At 47.0% G+C, this 12,268-nt stretch overlaps 1 protein-coding gene across 1 annotated transcript in view; it reads right to left on the minus strand.

Annotated features, from left to right (window-relative positions):
- Positions 1-11,802, minus strand: part of LOC140418058 (uncharacterized) — a 55,372-nt gene extending 43,570 nt beyond the window's left edge. The window contains exons 1-2 of the mRNA XM_072501485.1: positions 11,544-11,802; positions 7,513-8,890 (exon numbers count right to left, since the gene is read on the minus strand). Coding sequence (XP_072357586.1) covers positions 7,513-8,532 — 1,020 coding nt within the window. The 5' untranslated portion in view covers positions 8,533-8,890; positions 11,544-11,802. The remainder of the gene's footprint in view (positions 1-7,512; positions 8,891-11,543) is intronic.
- Between the last annotated feature and the right edge of the window lie 466 nt (positions 11,803-12,268).

Raw genomic sequence — 12,268 nt, forward strand, 5'->3', positions numbered from 1 at the left:
TCCGTTCCGGTCAAGTCCTTCTGATCCGAACGGGTGCTAAAGCTATGGATGGGCTCTGTCATTTCTTAATCAGAGTGCCTGTCTGTTGGGCTCTCTGGCTTTTTAGGGGCATTGCACTCTTTCACGAAATGTCCCAACTGTCCGCAATTGTAACACTCTTGTGACTTGGGTGGGGGACTGTTCTTTCCCTCATTTACCCATGCGGGGTTCTGGTGTGTTATTTTCACTGCCTGTATCTCTGCGGCGGCTTGCTTTTCCTCGGTGTTTTTAACGGTGGGTTTGCTCTGAACAGATTGCTCCCAAACACGGAACAATCTTTTCACCACCCATTTCTCATTATGGGCCTCCTCCGAGGGATCATAACTAGTACAGGATTTCTGTCCTGCATCTGTGGCATGGGAGATAAGGGTGCGGGTCCATTTGGCCATGTTGTCTGGGGACAAATGGGCACGGTCTAAGTCTCCAAAAACGGCTGCGAAGTGAATCCACAGGCGTCCAGCGAACGCTGTGGGGTGCTCAGATTTCTTCTGCCTACATTTATTGAGGCCATCTACGGGGTCACCCCGGTTATACCCGATCGCATCCAGGATCGTGGTATGCATTTCTGCAAGGGTGCCTCCTCCTACATTCTGTGGGTCGGGAAGGGCTGCTGCTACTGACGGATCTAAACTTAGAACCATGAGCTTTACATGCTCTCTCTCATCCAGGACGTACATGTGGGCCTGGCGTCTAACTATGGCAAAGAAATGGTGGGAGTCTGAGCTGGGGAGGAACGGTGTGATCTTCTCTCACGCGTCCCGTAATTGGGTCACTGTTAAGTGGGGTGGAATATAAATATTCCGCATCGTCCGATGTGGCTGTGCGGTGGGTGGTTACAGGGTTCATTGGAGCCGGTACTATCTTCTGTGTGGATTGTCGGGGTGCTTTTCTCCTCTGGGGCTTTCCCTGCGCACATGTTCCCTGAACATATCTCTGCGCTGTTTCATGTAACTCTTCCCAATCAGGGCCGTCTTCCTGGTCTAACTTTTCCATCAAAGGTGTCCTGAAAACCTTTTTGCACAGAAAGCAGTGATTGCAGCTCTGCAATCTGCTTCCGGCATTTTGCGTGATCTACGGTGCTCTGTCTTTGTTCTGTGGTGGCAGCGTGGAGTGCTCTTAATGCTGCCGTGAGATCACTACACTGTTTCTGTAGCATCTCTACCTGTTTTTCTGTCTCTTCTCTTACCAGGACTGCACATTGCGTGTCCTGATAGGCCTTTTCATATTGTGACTGGAAACTGCTTAAATGCGCCAGACAAGACTGGTGACCCCATTTGGCTTCAGCCACCTCTTCATCCTTTGCTGCCAATTCCCTCCTTAATTCTAAATTCTCTTTTTCAACTTCGCATACATCGACTTTACTCATCCGATGTATGCCCTCAACTTCTTTGCGGAGCGTCTTGACAACCTCCTATATGCCTCGCAATCGTGCAAAACAAGACACGATTGCCATCGGCTTGCGACCTTTTCCCAAGGTCTTTTTGTGTACCTCGCTCAGGTTCTCCCACCAAGTATGCCCTATACGTCCGGGACCTGATTCCTCATTATCGCAGAAATCATTCCACAGGGGCCATCCTTTGCCTTTGAGATATTTCCGGATTTCCTCCTCCCAAATGGGACACTGTCCCACTCTACTGCTGCTGGTCGCAAATTCCTCAGGGTTCATGAGGCGCTGCATTGCCTGCATGGTCATCTTTCCTATCCGACTGCTTCGTTTAAATTTGGAACAGGGGGCTAAGGCGGTGTTGTGGATGCGGGTACGGCTTTCGCTAATTTCCGAAAATACAGACTTCCAACAGTTTTGACGCAACAAAAATCGATCAGTTTTACCTTATAGCCCTGTTAGTTACGCATGCATACACACACTTCCGAATTATGACTATTAATCAGAACCGCTTGAACACTTGTGGTTTTCTGTTTCCAATTGGTTTCTAATTCAAATTTCTTGGGTTCTCCCGGAGTGGTTTTCCACTTCTAGATCGGTCCCATCAGGATGTCGCCAAAAATGTTGCTAATTTTAGCCTTAGTTTACTTATTCTTATTCTGTCACCTTTGCTCATGAGTCGCCAGGTATCTTTCTGATACCGCCACGTGGTTCAAGTCAGAGTAATGATTAATAATCCAACACACCGCTTAGTAAGAGTTAAATCAATGCTCATTTATTATATACAGCAATTAATACTTATACATTAAATCTACTGCTAAACTACTTCCTACAACTAACAGGCCAATACGTAACTTTGGAAATGGCCCACCAGGTCGGGGAAACGAATGGTCGTTCGAATGGGTTCTGAGCCTGCGGGATTCAAAAGCTGGTACAGGTCGATAGTCAGGAGTGTCTATCTGGTAGCGATCGCTGGAGTAAAACTTACGTTATCTTGCAGAAGGGTTTCGAAGGGTGCTGACAGGAGGAGAAGGGTCAAGTTGAACTTGGCCCCTATTCTTATAGTCCCCAGGGGCTTCCCACCTCTCGGGGCGGATCTTGTACCTGGTTCCAAGTGATTGGACTTGGTCCCAATCACTTGGTTCAATGTCTCCAATACTGGAGCGATTCCTTGATCGAGGGGTGGTCGTTTACCTCTCTTTGTGTCAGATCCTGCTGGCGCCGAAAGGTCTGGGTCAGCTTTGTGTTGCTAATTTGTAGCAATTGTTCCCGGGGATGGCTGATTAATATGCAGATGGCTGGGGTGTTGTGATGTTGATGGCTGCAGGTATCGATTCGGCCTGGCTTCCCCAGAGGCGAATACACTGTTTTACCTGCAGCTGTCTGTTTGAGTCCTGTTGGCTGATTTTCCTATCAGTCTCTTCCGTTCGCCATTTTAAATCGGGGTTTGGCCATTCTAATCGGGAGTTAGCCATTTTAAGTGGCTACAGTATATACTGTGTCAGGAAACCCTCCTGCACACATTGGACAAAAACAAACCCCTCTAAAGTACTTGAACTATAGCGTTTCCAGTCAATATTTGGAAAGTTAAAATCCCCCATAACAACTACCCTGTTGCTTTCGCTCCTATCCAGAATCATCTTTGCAATCCTTTCCTCCACATCTCTGGAACTTTTCGGAGGCCTATAGAAAACCCCTAACAGGGTGACCTCTCCTTTCCGGTTTCTCCCCTCAGCCCATATTACCTCAGTAGACGAGTCCTCATCAAACGTCCTTTCTGCCACGGTAATACTGTCCTTGACTAACAATGACAGCCCCCCCCCCCCCCTCTTTTACCACCTTCCCTGAGCTTACTGAAATATCTAAACCCCGGCACCTGCAACAACCATTCCTGGCCCTGCTCTATCCATGTCTCCAAAATGGCCACAACATCGAAGTCCCAGGTACCAACCCATGCCGCAAGTTTACCCACCTTATTCCGGATGCTCCTGGCATTGAAGAAGACACACGTTAAACCACCTTCCTACCTGCTGGTACACTCCTGCAACTTTGAAACCTTACTCATGACCTCACTACTCCCAACCTCCTGTGTACTGGAGCTACAATTCAGGTTCCCAAGCCCCTGCTGAACTAGTTTAAACCCTCCCAAAGAGCATTAGCAAAGTTACCCCCCAGGATATTGGTACCCCTCTGGTCCAGGTGTAGACCATCTTCTCAGCATTTACCCTGTGAAGCTCCTTCAGAATCCTGTATGTTTCAATGAGATCACCTCTCATTCTTCTAAATTCCAATGAGTCCCAACCTGTTTAACCTTTGCCCCGAAGACAATCCCTCCATAACTGGGATCATCCTCGTGAACCTTTTCTTAAGAGCCTCCAATGAAATAATATATTTCCTTAAATAAGGGGATCAAAACTGCTCTCAGTTCTCCAGATGTGGTCTCACCAGCACCTTGTACAGCTGCAGCAAGACTTCCCGACTCTTATACTCCAACCCCCTTGGAATCAGGGCCAACATTCCATTAGCCTTCCTGATTACCTGCTGCACCTGTCTGCTAGCTTTCTGTGTTTCATGCACAAGTTCCCCAAGTCCCTTTGTGTTGCAACTTTCTGCAGTTTTTCTCCAGTTAAATAATACTGTTCTTTTGTTCTCCCTTCTAAAATGAACTTCACATTTTCCCACATTATGCTCCATGTGGCAACTTTTTGTCCACTTGCTTAACCTCTCAATATCTCTTTGCAAACCGTTTGTATCCCCCTCGCAACTTGCCTTTCCACCTATTTTTGTGTTGTCTGCAAATTTGGGCGCAGTACGTTCGCTTCCTTCCTCCAAGTCATTAATACAAATTGTACACAGTTGTGGTCCCAACACTGCCCCGTGGAACCCCACTGGTTACAGGCCACCAATCTGAAAAAGAACCCCTTATCCCCACTCGCTGTTTCCTGCTCATTAGCCAATTCTCTATCCATGTCAATATACTACCTCCAACTCCATGGGTTCTTATCTCATGCCTTAACATTTTGTGAGGTACCTTGTCAAAGGTCTTCTGGAAGTTTAAATACAACACATCTACTGGTCCCCCTCTATCCACTCTGGTTGAAACTTCCTCGAAACACTCTGATAAATTAGTCAGACACGGTTTCCCTTTCACAAAGCCATGCTGACTCTGCTTGTTTAGATTATGATTTTCTCAATGTGCTCCTATTACTTCCTAATAATTGATTCCAACATTTTTTTCAACAATAAATGTTAGTCTAATTGTCCTATAGTGTCTCATTTTTTGCCTCCCTCCCATTTTGAATCGGGGGTTGTCACATTGGCAGTTTTCCAATCCTCTGGTACTTCTCCAGAATCCAAGGATTTTTGGAAAATTACAATCAATGCATCCACTATCTCTGTAGCCATTTCTTTTAGGATCCTAGGATGTAGCCATCCAGGGGACTTATCTTATCCCCATTAGTTTGTCCAATACAACTTCTCCAGTGATGGTATTTAATTGCTCCTTCCGTATTCTTTAGTATTAATGGGATATTCAAAATATCTGTTTAACTCCTCTGCCATTTCCTTGTTCCCCATAACTGACACAGCGGCATGGAGGCACAGTGGTTAGCACTGTTGCTTCACAGCTCCAGGGACCTGGGTTCAATTCCCGGCTTGGGTCACTGTCTGTGCGGAGTCTGCACATTCTCCCCAAAACTGTGTGGGTTTCCTCCGGGTGCTCTGGTTTCCTCCCACAAGACGTGCTTGTTTGGTGAATTGGACATTCTGAATTCTCCCTCGGTGTACCCGAACAGGTGCCGGAGTGTGGCGACTCAGGGATTTTCACAGTAACTTCATTGCAGTGTTAATGTAAGCCTACTTGTGACAATAATAAAGATGATTATAATAAAGAATATTATTATGCTCTCCCAAGATGTATTTTCTAAGGAGCCTCTGTGGAGTTGAGGTTTCAATCAGATCAGCCGGGAACGTATTGAATGGTGGAGCAGGCACGAGGGGCCGAGTGGCCTACTCCTGCTCCTAATTCGTATGTTATCACATCCTTTATAATAAATTGTAGCATTTTCCCTCCTACTGATGTCAGGCTAATGGGTCTGTAGTTCCCCATTTTCTCTCTCTCTCTTTAAATAGTGGGGTTACATTTACCACCTTCCAATCTGCAGCAACCATTCCAGAATCTACAGAATTGTGAAAGTTGATCACCAATGTATCCACTATCTCTCCAGCCACCTCTTTCAACACTCTGGGATGTAGAGCAGCAGCTTTTGGGGATTTATTAACTTTCACTCCCATTATTTACTCCAGTACTACTTTTTCACTCAAACTAATCTCTTGCAGCTCCTCGTGCTCAGTAGTCCCCTTGGTTCTCTCGTGTTTTTGGGACAATTTCTGTATCTTCCTCCATGAAGACAGACACAAATTGTTTAGTTTCTCTGTCATTTCCTTATTCCCCATTATAAACTCTCCTGTCTCTGTCTGGAATGGACCCACATTGGTCTTTGCGAATCTTTTCCTTTTCACATTCCTATAGGAGCTTTTCCTGTTCTCCCCGGTTTGCTCTCATATTCTATTTTCTCTTTATCAGTTTCTTGGTCCTCCTTTGCTGAATTCCAAAACAAGTTCCCAATCCTCAGGCTCACGACTATATTGTGTCCTCCATTGATCTAATGGAATCTTTAACTTTTCTTGTTAGCCACAATAGCTTCACTTTTGCTTCTGAAAGGAATCTATATTTTATGTAAATAAAATGCGAGTGGTTGCCTGTCTATTGTCTATCGTCATACAAAGAACAAAGGACAGTACAGCACAGGAACAGGCCCTTCGGCCCACCAAGCCTGCTTGGATCAGGATGTCTGACTAAACTAAAACCTTCTGTGCTTCCAGGGTCCGTATCCGTCTATTCCCATCCTATTCATGTATTCGTCAAGATGCCTCTTAAACGTCACTATCGTACCTGCTTCCACCACCTCCTCCGGCAGCGAGTTCCAGGCACTCACCACCCTCTGTGTAAAAAACGTCCCTTGCACATCACGGCTAATCTTTGCCCCTTGCACTTTAAACCCATGTCACCTGGTAATTGACTTTTACAACCTGGCAATAAGTTTCTGACTATCCACTCTGTCCGTGCCACTCATAATTTTGTAATCTTTTATCAACCTCAACCTCCGACGCTCTAGTGAAAACAATCCAAATTTATCCAACCTCTCCTGACAGCTGATACACTGCAGGCCAGGCAACATTCTGGTAAACCTCCTATGTACTCTCTCCAAAGCCTCCACATCCTTTTGGTAATGTGGTGACCAGAATTGTAGGCAATATTCCACGTGTGGCCTAACTAAGGTTCTATCCAGCTGCAGCATGACTTGCCAATTTTTATACTCAATGCCCCGACCAATGAAGACAAGCATGCCGCCTGCCTTCTTAGCTCCTTATCAACCTGCGTTGCCACTTTCAGTGATATGGTTATTGTAATTTCCCAATCTACCACAGACAACTTGCCCCTCATACCATGACAGTCTCCTTCTGCGAGAAACACCCAGATAAATTAGGCAAAAGAACCCTGTAACCACCATAGCCCATCTTCATGGCAACGTGGCTGCTTTGGGAACTAAATATCTTCCAACGTGCAAAGACCTTTTCATTCTGTGCTCCTCGTCAAACTTGGAACCAGATAATCGCAACTAGCCTCAAAAATGGTCAGCCCACCGGAGGCAGAGGTGTTAGACCGGCCAGTCCAGCAGAAAGAAACCCTCCAATCATCACCATTCACCAGATGTCAGAATGAACAAAATGCAGTCCTGGATGTCAGTGAGAGCAGAAACAATAACAACGGAGCCAACATCTGTAATTTATTGTGAACTTGTTGGAGTCACAATAGGTGTGATGAATCACAAAACCCCTCCCCACATTGAGAGCAGATGAATGGTCTCTCCCCAGAATTAACTCTCTAGTGTCTCCGTAGTTGGGACGGATCATTGAATGTCTCCCCTGCTCAGAGCAGGTGAATGGCCTCTTCGAGGTGTGAACTCGCTAGTGTTCCTGCAGGGTGTATGGATATCTGAAACCCTTCCCTCACTAAGAGCAGGTTAACGCTTCTCCCCAGTGTGAACTTGCTGGTGTCTCTGCAGGTTGGATAACCGAGTGAATCCCTTCTCACACTGAGAGCAGGTGAACGGCCTCTCCCCAGTGTGAACTCGCTGGTGTGACTGCAGGCTGGATGATTGAGTGAAGCCCTTCTCACACTGAGAGCAGGTGAACGGCCTCTCCCCAGTGTGAACTCGCTGGTGTGACTGCAGGTTGGATAACCGAGTGAATCCCTTCTCACACTGAGAGCAGGTGAACGGCCTCTCCCCAGTGTGAACTCGCTGGTGTGTCCGCAGGTCGGATGATTGAGTGAAGCCCTTCCCACACTGAGAGCAGGTGAATGGCCTCTCCCCAGTGTGAACCCACTGGTGAATCCGCAGTTTCGATAACTCAGTGAAGCCTTTCTCACACTGAGAGCAGGTGAACGGCCGCTCCCCAGTGTGAACTCGCTGGTGTCTCTGCAGGCTGGATATATGAGTGAAGCCCTTCTCACACTGAGAGCAGCTGAATGGCCTCTCCCCAGTGTGAACTCGCTGGTGTCTCTGCAGGTGGGATAACTGAGTGAAGCCCTTCTCACACTGAGAGCAGGTGAAAGGCCTCTCCCCAGTGTGAACTCGCTGGTGTGTCCGCAGGGCGCATAACACAGTGAATCCCATCCCACACACAGAGCAGGTGAACGGCCTCTCCCCAGTGTGAACTCGCTGGTGTGTCCGCAGGTCGAATGATTGAGTGAATCCCTTCCCACACTGAGAGCAGGTGAACGGCCTCTCCCCAGTGTGAACTTGCTGGTGTCTCTGCAGGCTGGATATCTGAGTGAAGCCCTTCTCACACTGAGAGCAGCTGAATGGCCTCTCCCCAGTGTGAACTCGCTGGTGTGTCCGCAGGGCGCATAACACAGTGAATCCCTTCTCACACACAGAGCAGGTGAACGGCCTCTCCCCAGTGTGACTGCGCCGATGAGCTTCCAGCTCAGATGGAGCCCTGAATCCCTTCCCACAGTCCCCACATTTCCACGGTTTCTCCATGTTTTAGGTCTCCTCGTGTCTCTTCAGGTTGGGCAATCAGTTGAAGCCTCGTCCACACACAGAACACGTGTACGGTCGCTCCCCGCTGTAAATGGTGTTTTGTATTTTCAGGTTGTGCAACTGGTGAAAGCTCTTCCCACAATCAGTGCTCTGGAACACTCTCACTCGGGTGTGTGTGTCTCGGTGCTTTCCCAGTCACATTGATGGTTAAAATCTTTTGAAGCCGACAGAAAAGGCAAACATTTCTCCTTCCAGATTCAAAGTCCGGTGATATCCAGTTCCAAGGAATTGAGAGACTCAGTCAGATCGAGATGTGAAGTTTGAGATTTCTGTCTGTAATTCCTCCTCTTCTAATATCCTGTAAAAACAATTTACAAAAGACATCACGGTCAGTACAGGATAGAAATTCAGAACAGACAATTCTAGTTCCTAGAGAACATTCTTTCCTCTCTCATTCCCCAAAAGCTGTAAATCTCCATCCCACACACTCTCCCTCCATTCTCACTCTGCTGTATCTAATATTCATCCTCCCAATTCTCCTGAAGGTGCTGATTCAGGCTGATTGAAAGATCCATGCTCACTGCTTCCTGTCCTAGGCATAGAGATCATAACAAATAAGAGCTGCAGTTGGCCATTTGGCCCATCGAGCCTGCTCATCTATTCTGTGCGGTCATTGGCCGATCTCTGTCAGCGACATTATCCGTGTTATTGACCAGAGGCTGAGTGTGCTGACTCAATATCTGTGAGCTCATGAGGCTGAGCTGCAAAACACCATGAGGAGGCTCGATGATCCGGAGGAGAGAATTCTGAATGTTGAGCAAGATACTCCTCGGCGGAGGCAAGAATTCAATCCTTGGAAAACCGGCTGAGTGGTGTGGTGGAGTCATGGAGAACTTGCAGGACTCCGGGTCAGAAAAAGAACATCCGAGTCGTTGGCCTGCCAGAAGGTGTGGAGGGTGAGGTTCTGGTTAGGTTCTTCGAGGACCTGCTGCCACGTTTTCTCAAGCTGGATGTGAAGACTGGGTGTTTTAAATTAGAAAGGGCATCGGATCCGGTCTTTGAGACTGAGGGAGTTTTCATCCCAGGCCTGTGCTCATTCACTTCCACAACTTTATAGATTACCAGAGGGTCCTGGAGACGGGTAAGGTTAGTTGTGACCTTGTAGAAGTCTATAAAATAATGAGGAGCATAGATAAGTTATATAGTCAACATCTTTTCTCCAAGGTAGAGGAGTCTAGAGGGTATAGGAGAAGAGAGATACAAATGAGACCAGAGGAGAAGTTTCTTCACACAGAGGGTGGTGAGCATCTGGAATGGCTTCCAGAGTCAGTGGTAGAGGCGGGTACAATTTTGTCCTTTAAAAAGCAGTTAGAGAGTTACATGGGCAGGGTGGGTTTAGAGGGATATGGGCCAAATGCTGGCAAGTGGGACTAACTTAGTGATAGAAACTGGGCGGCATGGACAAGCTGTAAACATCTATGACTCTACCTGGAACAAAAATAAACCTCGCCTGAAGTCTGTTAAGCTCCAATCACCAGCAGCTAAGGGAGGGTATGGTCTCCTGAAAATCAGGCTTCATCAACTGGCCTCTCGTCTTAGGTTCATAAGGGATTGGGGTAGGATGGACTCAACATTCATCTGGCTCAATACAGAAGCAGACCAGTCAGGTCTCCCTCGATCCAAAACTGGCATAGGCTGATTATGGAAAGCATCTCCATGCAATTTTTAATGTCTGTAATTCATTCCGAGTCTGATGCATTGGGTAAAGTATGGGACTCCTATCTCAAATACATAGGCTGCAATTTGACTGACTTGCTCCTCCTGGGCATTCCATGAGTGAATTAAATTTAACTTAAGCTGGGAGTAGGGCATAGCGGTTAATGCTGCTACCTCAGTGCCAGGGACCCAGGTTCAATTCCAGCCTTGGGTGGCTGTCTGTGTGGAGTTTGCACATTCTCCTTGTGTCTTTGTGAGTTTCCTCCGGTTGCACCACTTTCCTCCCATTGTCCAAAGTTGTGCAGCGAAAGTGAATTGGTCACACTAATTTGCCCCTTAGTGTCCAAGATGTGTAGGTTAGGTGGGTTGACCATGATCAATGCACCGGGTTATGAGGATAGGATGGGGAGTGGGCTTCAGTGAAATGCTCTTTCTGAGGCTCAGTGCAGATGTGAAGGGGCGAATGGCCTTCTGCACTACAGGAGTTCTATGTCATCTATGTTCTGTTGTTCATTTTAATTTGATTATGCTGTTAGTCCGTTTGTGATATTTTTGGATTTACAAACTGAATTGTTATATAATCTTACCCTCTTTCCCCACTCACTACTTTAACCTGTTAACTGGTTCTTCAATTGATCTGGCATTTCATCTCGAGGCTCTGGTCCCTCAAATATCCTGTTCCAAATTAATTCTGCAATGTGTTGCTTGGATTTATGTTGGCAATATCTCTTGTTCCATTCTGTGCCCATTTGCCACCATTTTTTCCTGTTACTCTGTTGCATTCATTCTTTAAAAATGATGTAAAACATAACAATTTATTAAAAATCTGTCCAACTCATCCGTGAATATATTCAATGACCCCACACCCCACTGGTCCATGTGGAAGAGAAATCCAGAGATGAATAACCCTCCAAGGGAAGAGATGACTGGATTGTACTTTATTGCAGAACCATAAATAATATATCTAATGTGTACCATATAACAGCACGAGACATGTCTCTGTCTGGTATTAATTTACTATCTCCTTGAATGTTAGCCAGCTCCTTGATAAACCAGCCCTTTAATTGTGAACATTAGGAAAGAGACCATCCTTTTACACAGACAAAAAATGTGTCAAGCTGAGGGAGCAAACGCTGTCAATGTCTTTAAGAGAGAGAGAGACCTGGGCCAAGCTTTGCAGAGTCTACACCCTCCCTGGATTCACTACCTTTCCCTTCAGTTGCTGCAAGTGACCAATTGAAGGTCCGAATGAGAAAATAAATGGAAAGGGGGAGAAAAGTAAGTGTTTTACTCACAGATGTTGGAGACAGGAGGAGGTTTTCAGTCTGTGTAAAGCCCCAGGTTTCCTCAGTGTCCAGCTTCCGCGTTCAGACAACGGGGGAGCTGATTGGATGGGGAAGAGAGTCCTTGCGGTTTATCAACTCTTCCCATTGGTCAACAACCTTCCTCCGCCTCATTCATTGTTTCCCCCTCCTCGAGACAAGGTTTCCAGGCAACCAGCTGATTGCTCCGGCCAGAACAAGAAGCCTCTCGGTGATTTCCCCCACCCCGGCCCGGACCGGAACTTGAGCATGTCCGAGGGTGAGGAGAGAATGCGCATGTGCGAGGGAAGGTTCACCCCTGACCTGTCTGCTGAGGCATTGACCAATGGGAAGAGGTGGAGGACCGGAAGAACTCTCGTCCTCCAGCCAATCACCGCGGGTTTTGTGGAAATGGCAATTGATCTTCACACAGACTGAAACAAAGTACAGCACGTGAACAGGCCCTTCGGCCCTCCAAGCCCGTTCCGACCATGCTGCCCGACTAAACTACAATCTTCTACACTTCCTGGGTCCGTATCCCTCCATTTCCATCCTATTCATGTATTTGTAAAGATGCCCCTTAAATGTCACTATCGTCCCTGCTTCCACCACCTCCTCCGGTAGCGGGTTCCAGGCACCCACTACCTTCTGTGTAAAAAAGTTGCCTCGTACATCTACTCTAAACCTTGCCCCTCTCACCTTGAACCTATGCCCCCTAG

The sequence above is a fragment of the Scyliorhinus torazame genome, chromosome 5 (genome assembly GCF_047496885.1).
Source record: "Scyliorhinus torazame isolate Kashiwa2021f chromosome 5, sScyTor2.1, whole genome shotgun sequence".
In the NCBI taxonomy this organism is placed as follows: domain Eukaryota; kingdom Metazoa; phylum Chordata; class Chondrichthyes; order Carcharhiniformes; family Scyliorhinidae; genus Scyliorhinus; species Scyliorhinus torazame.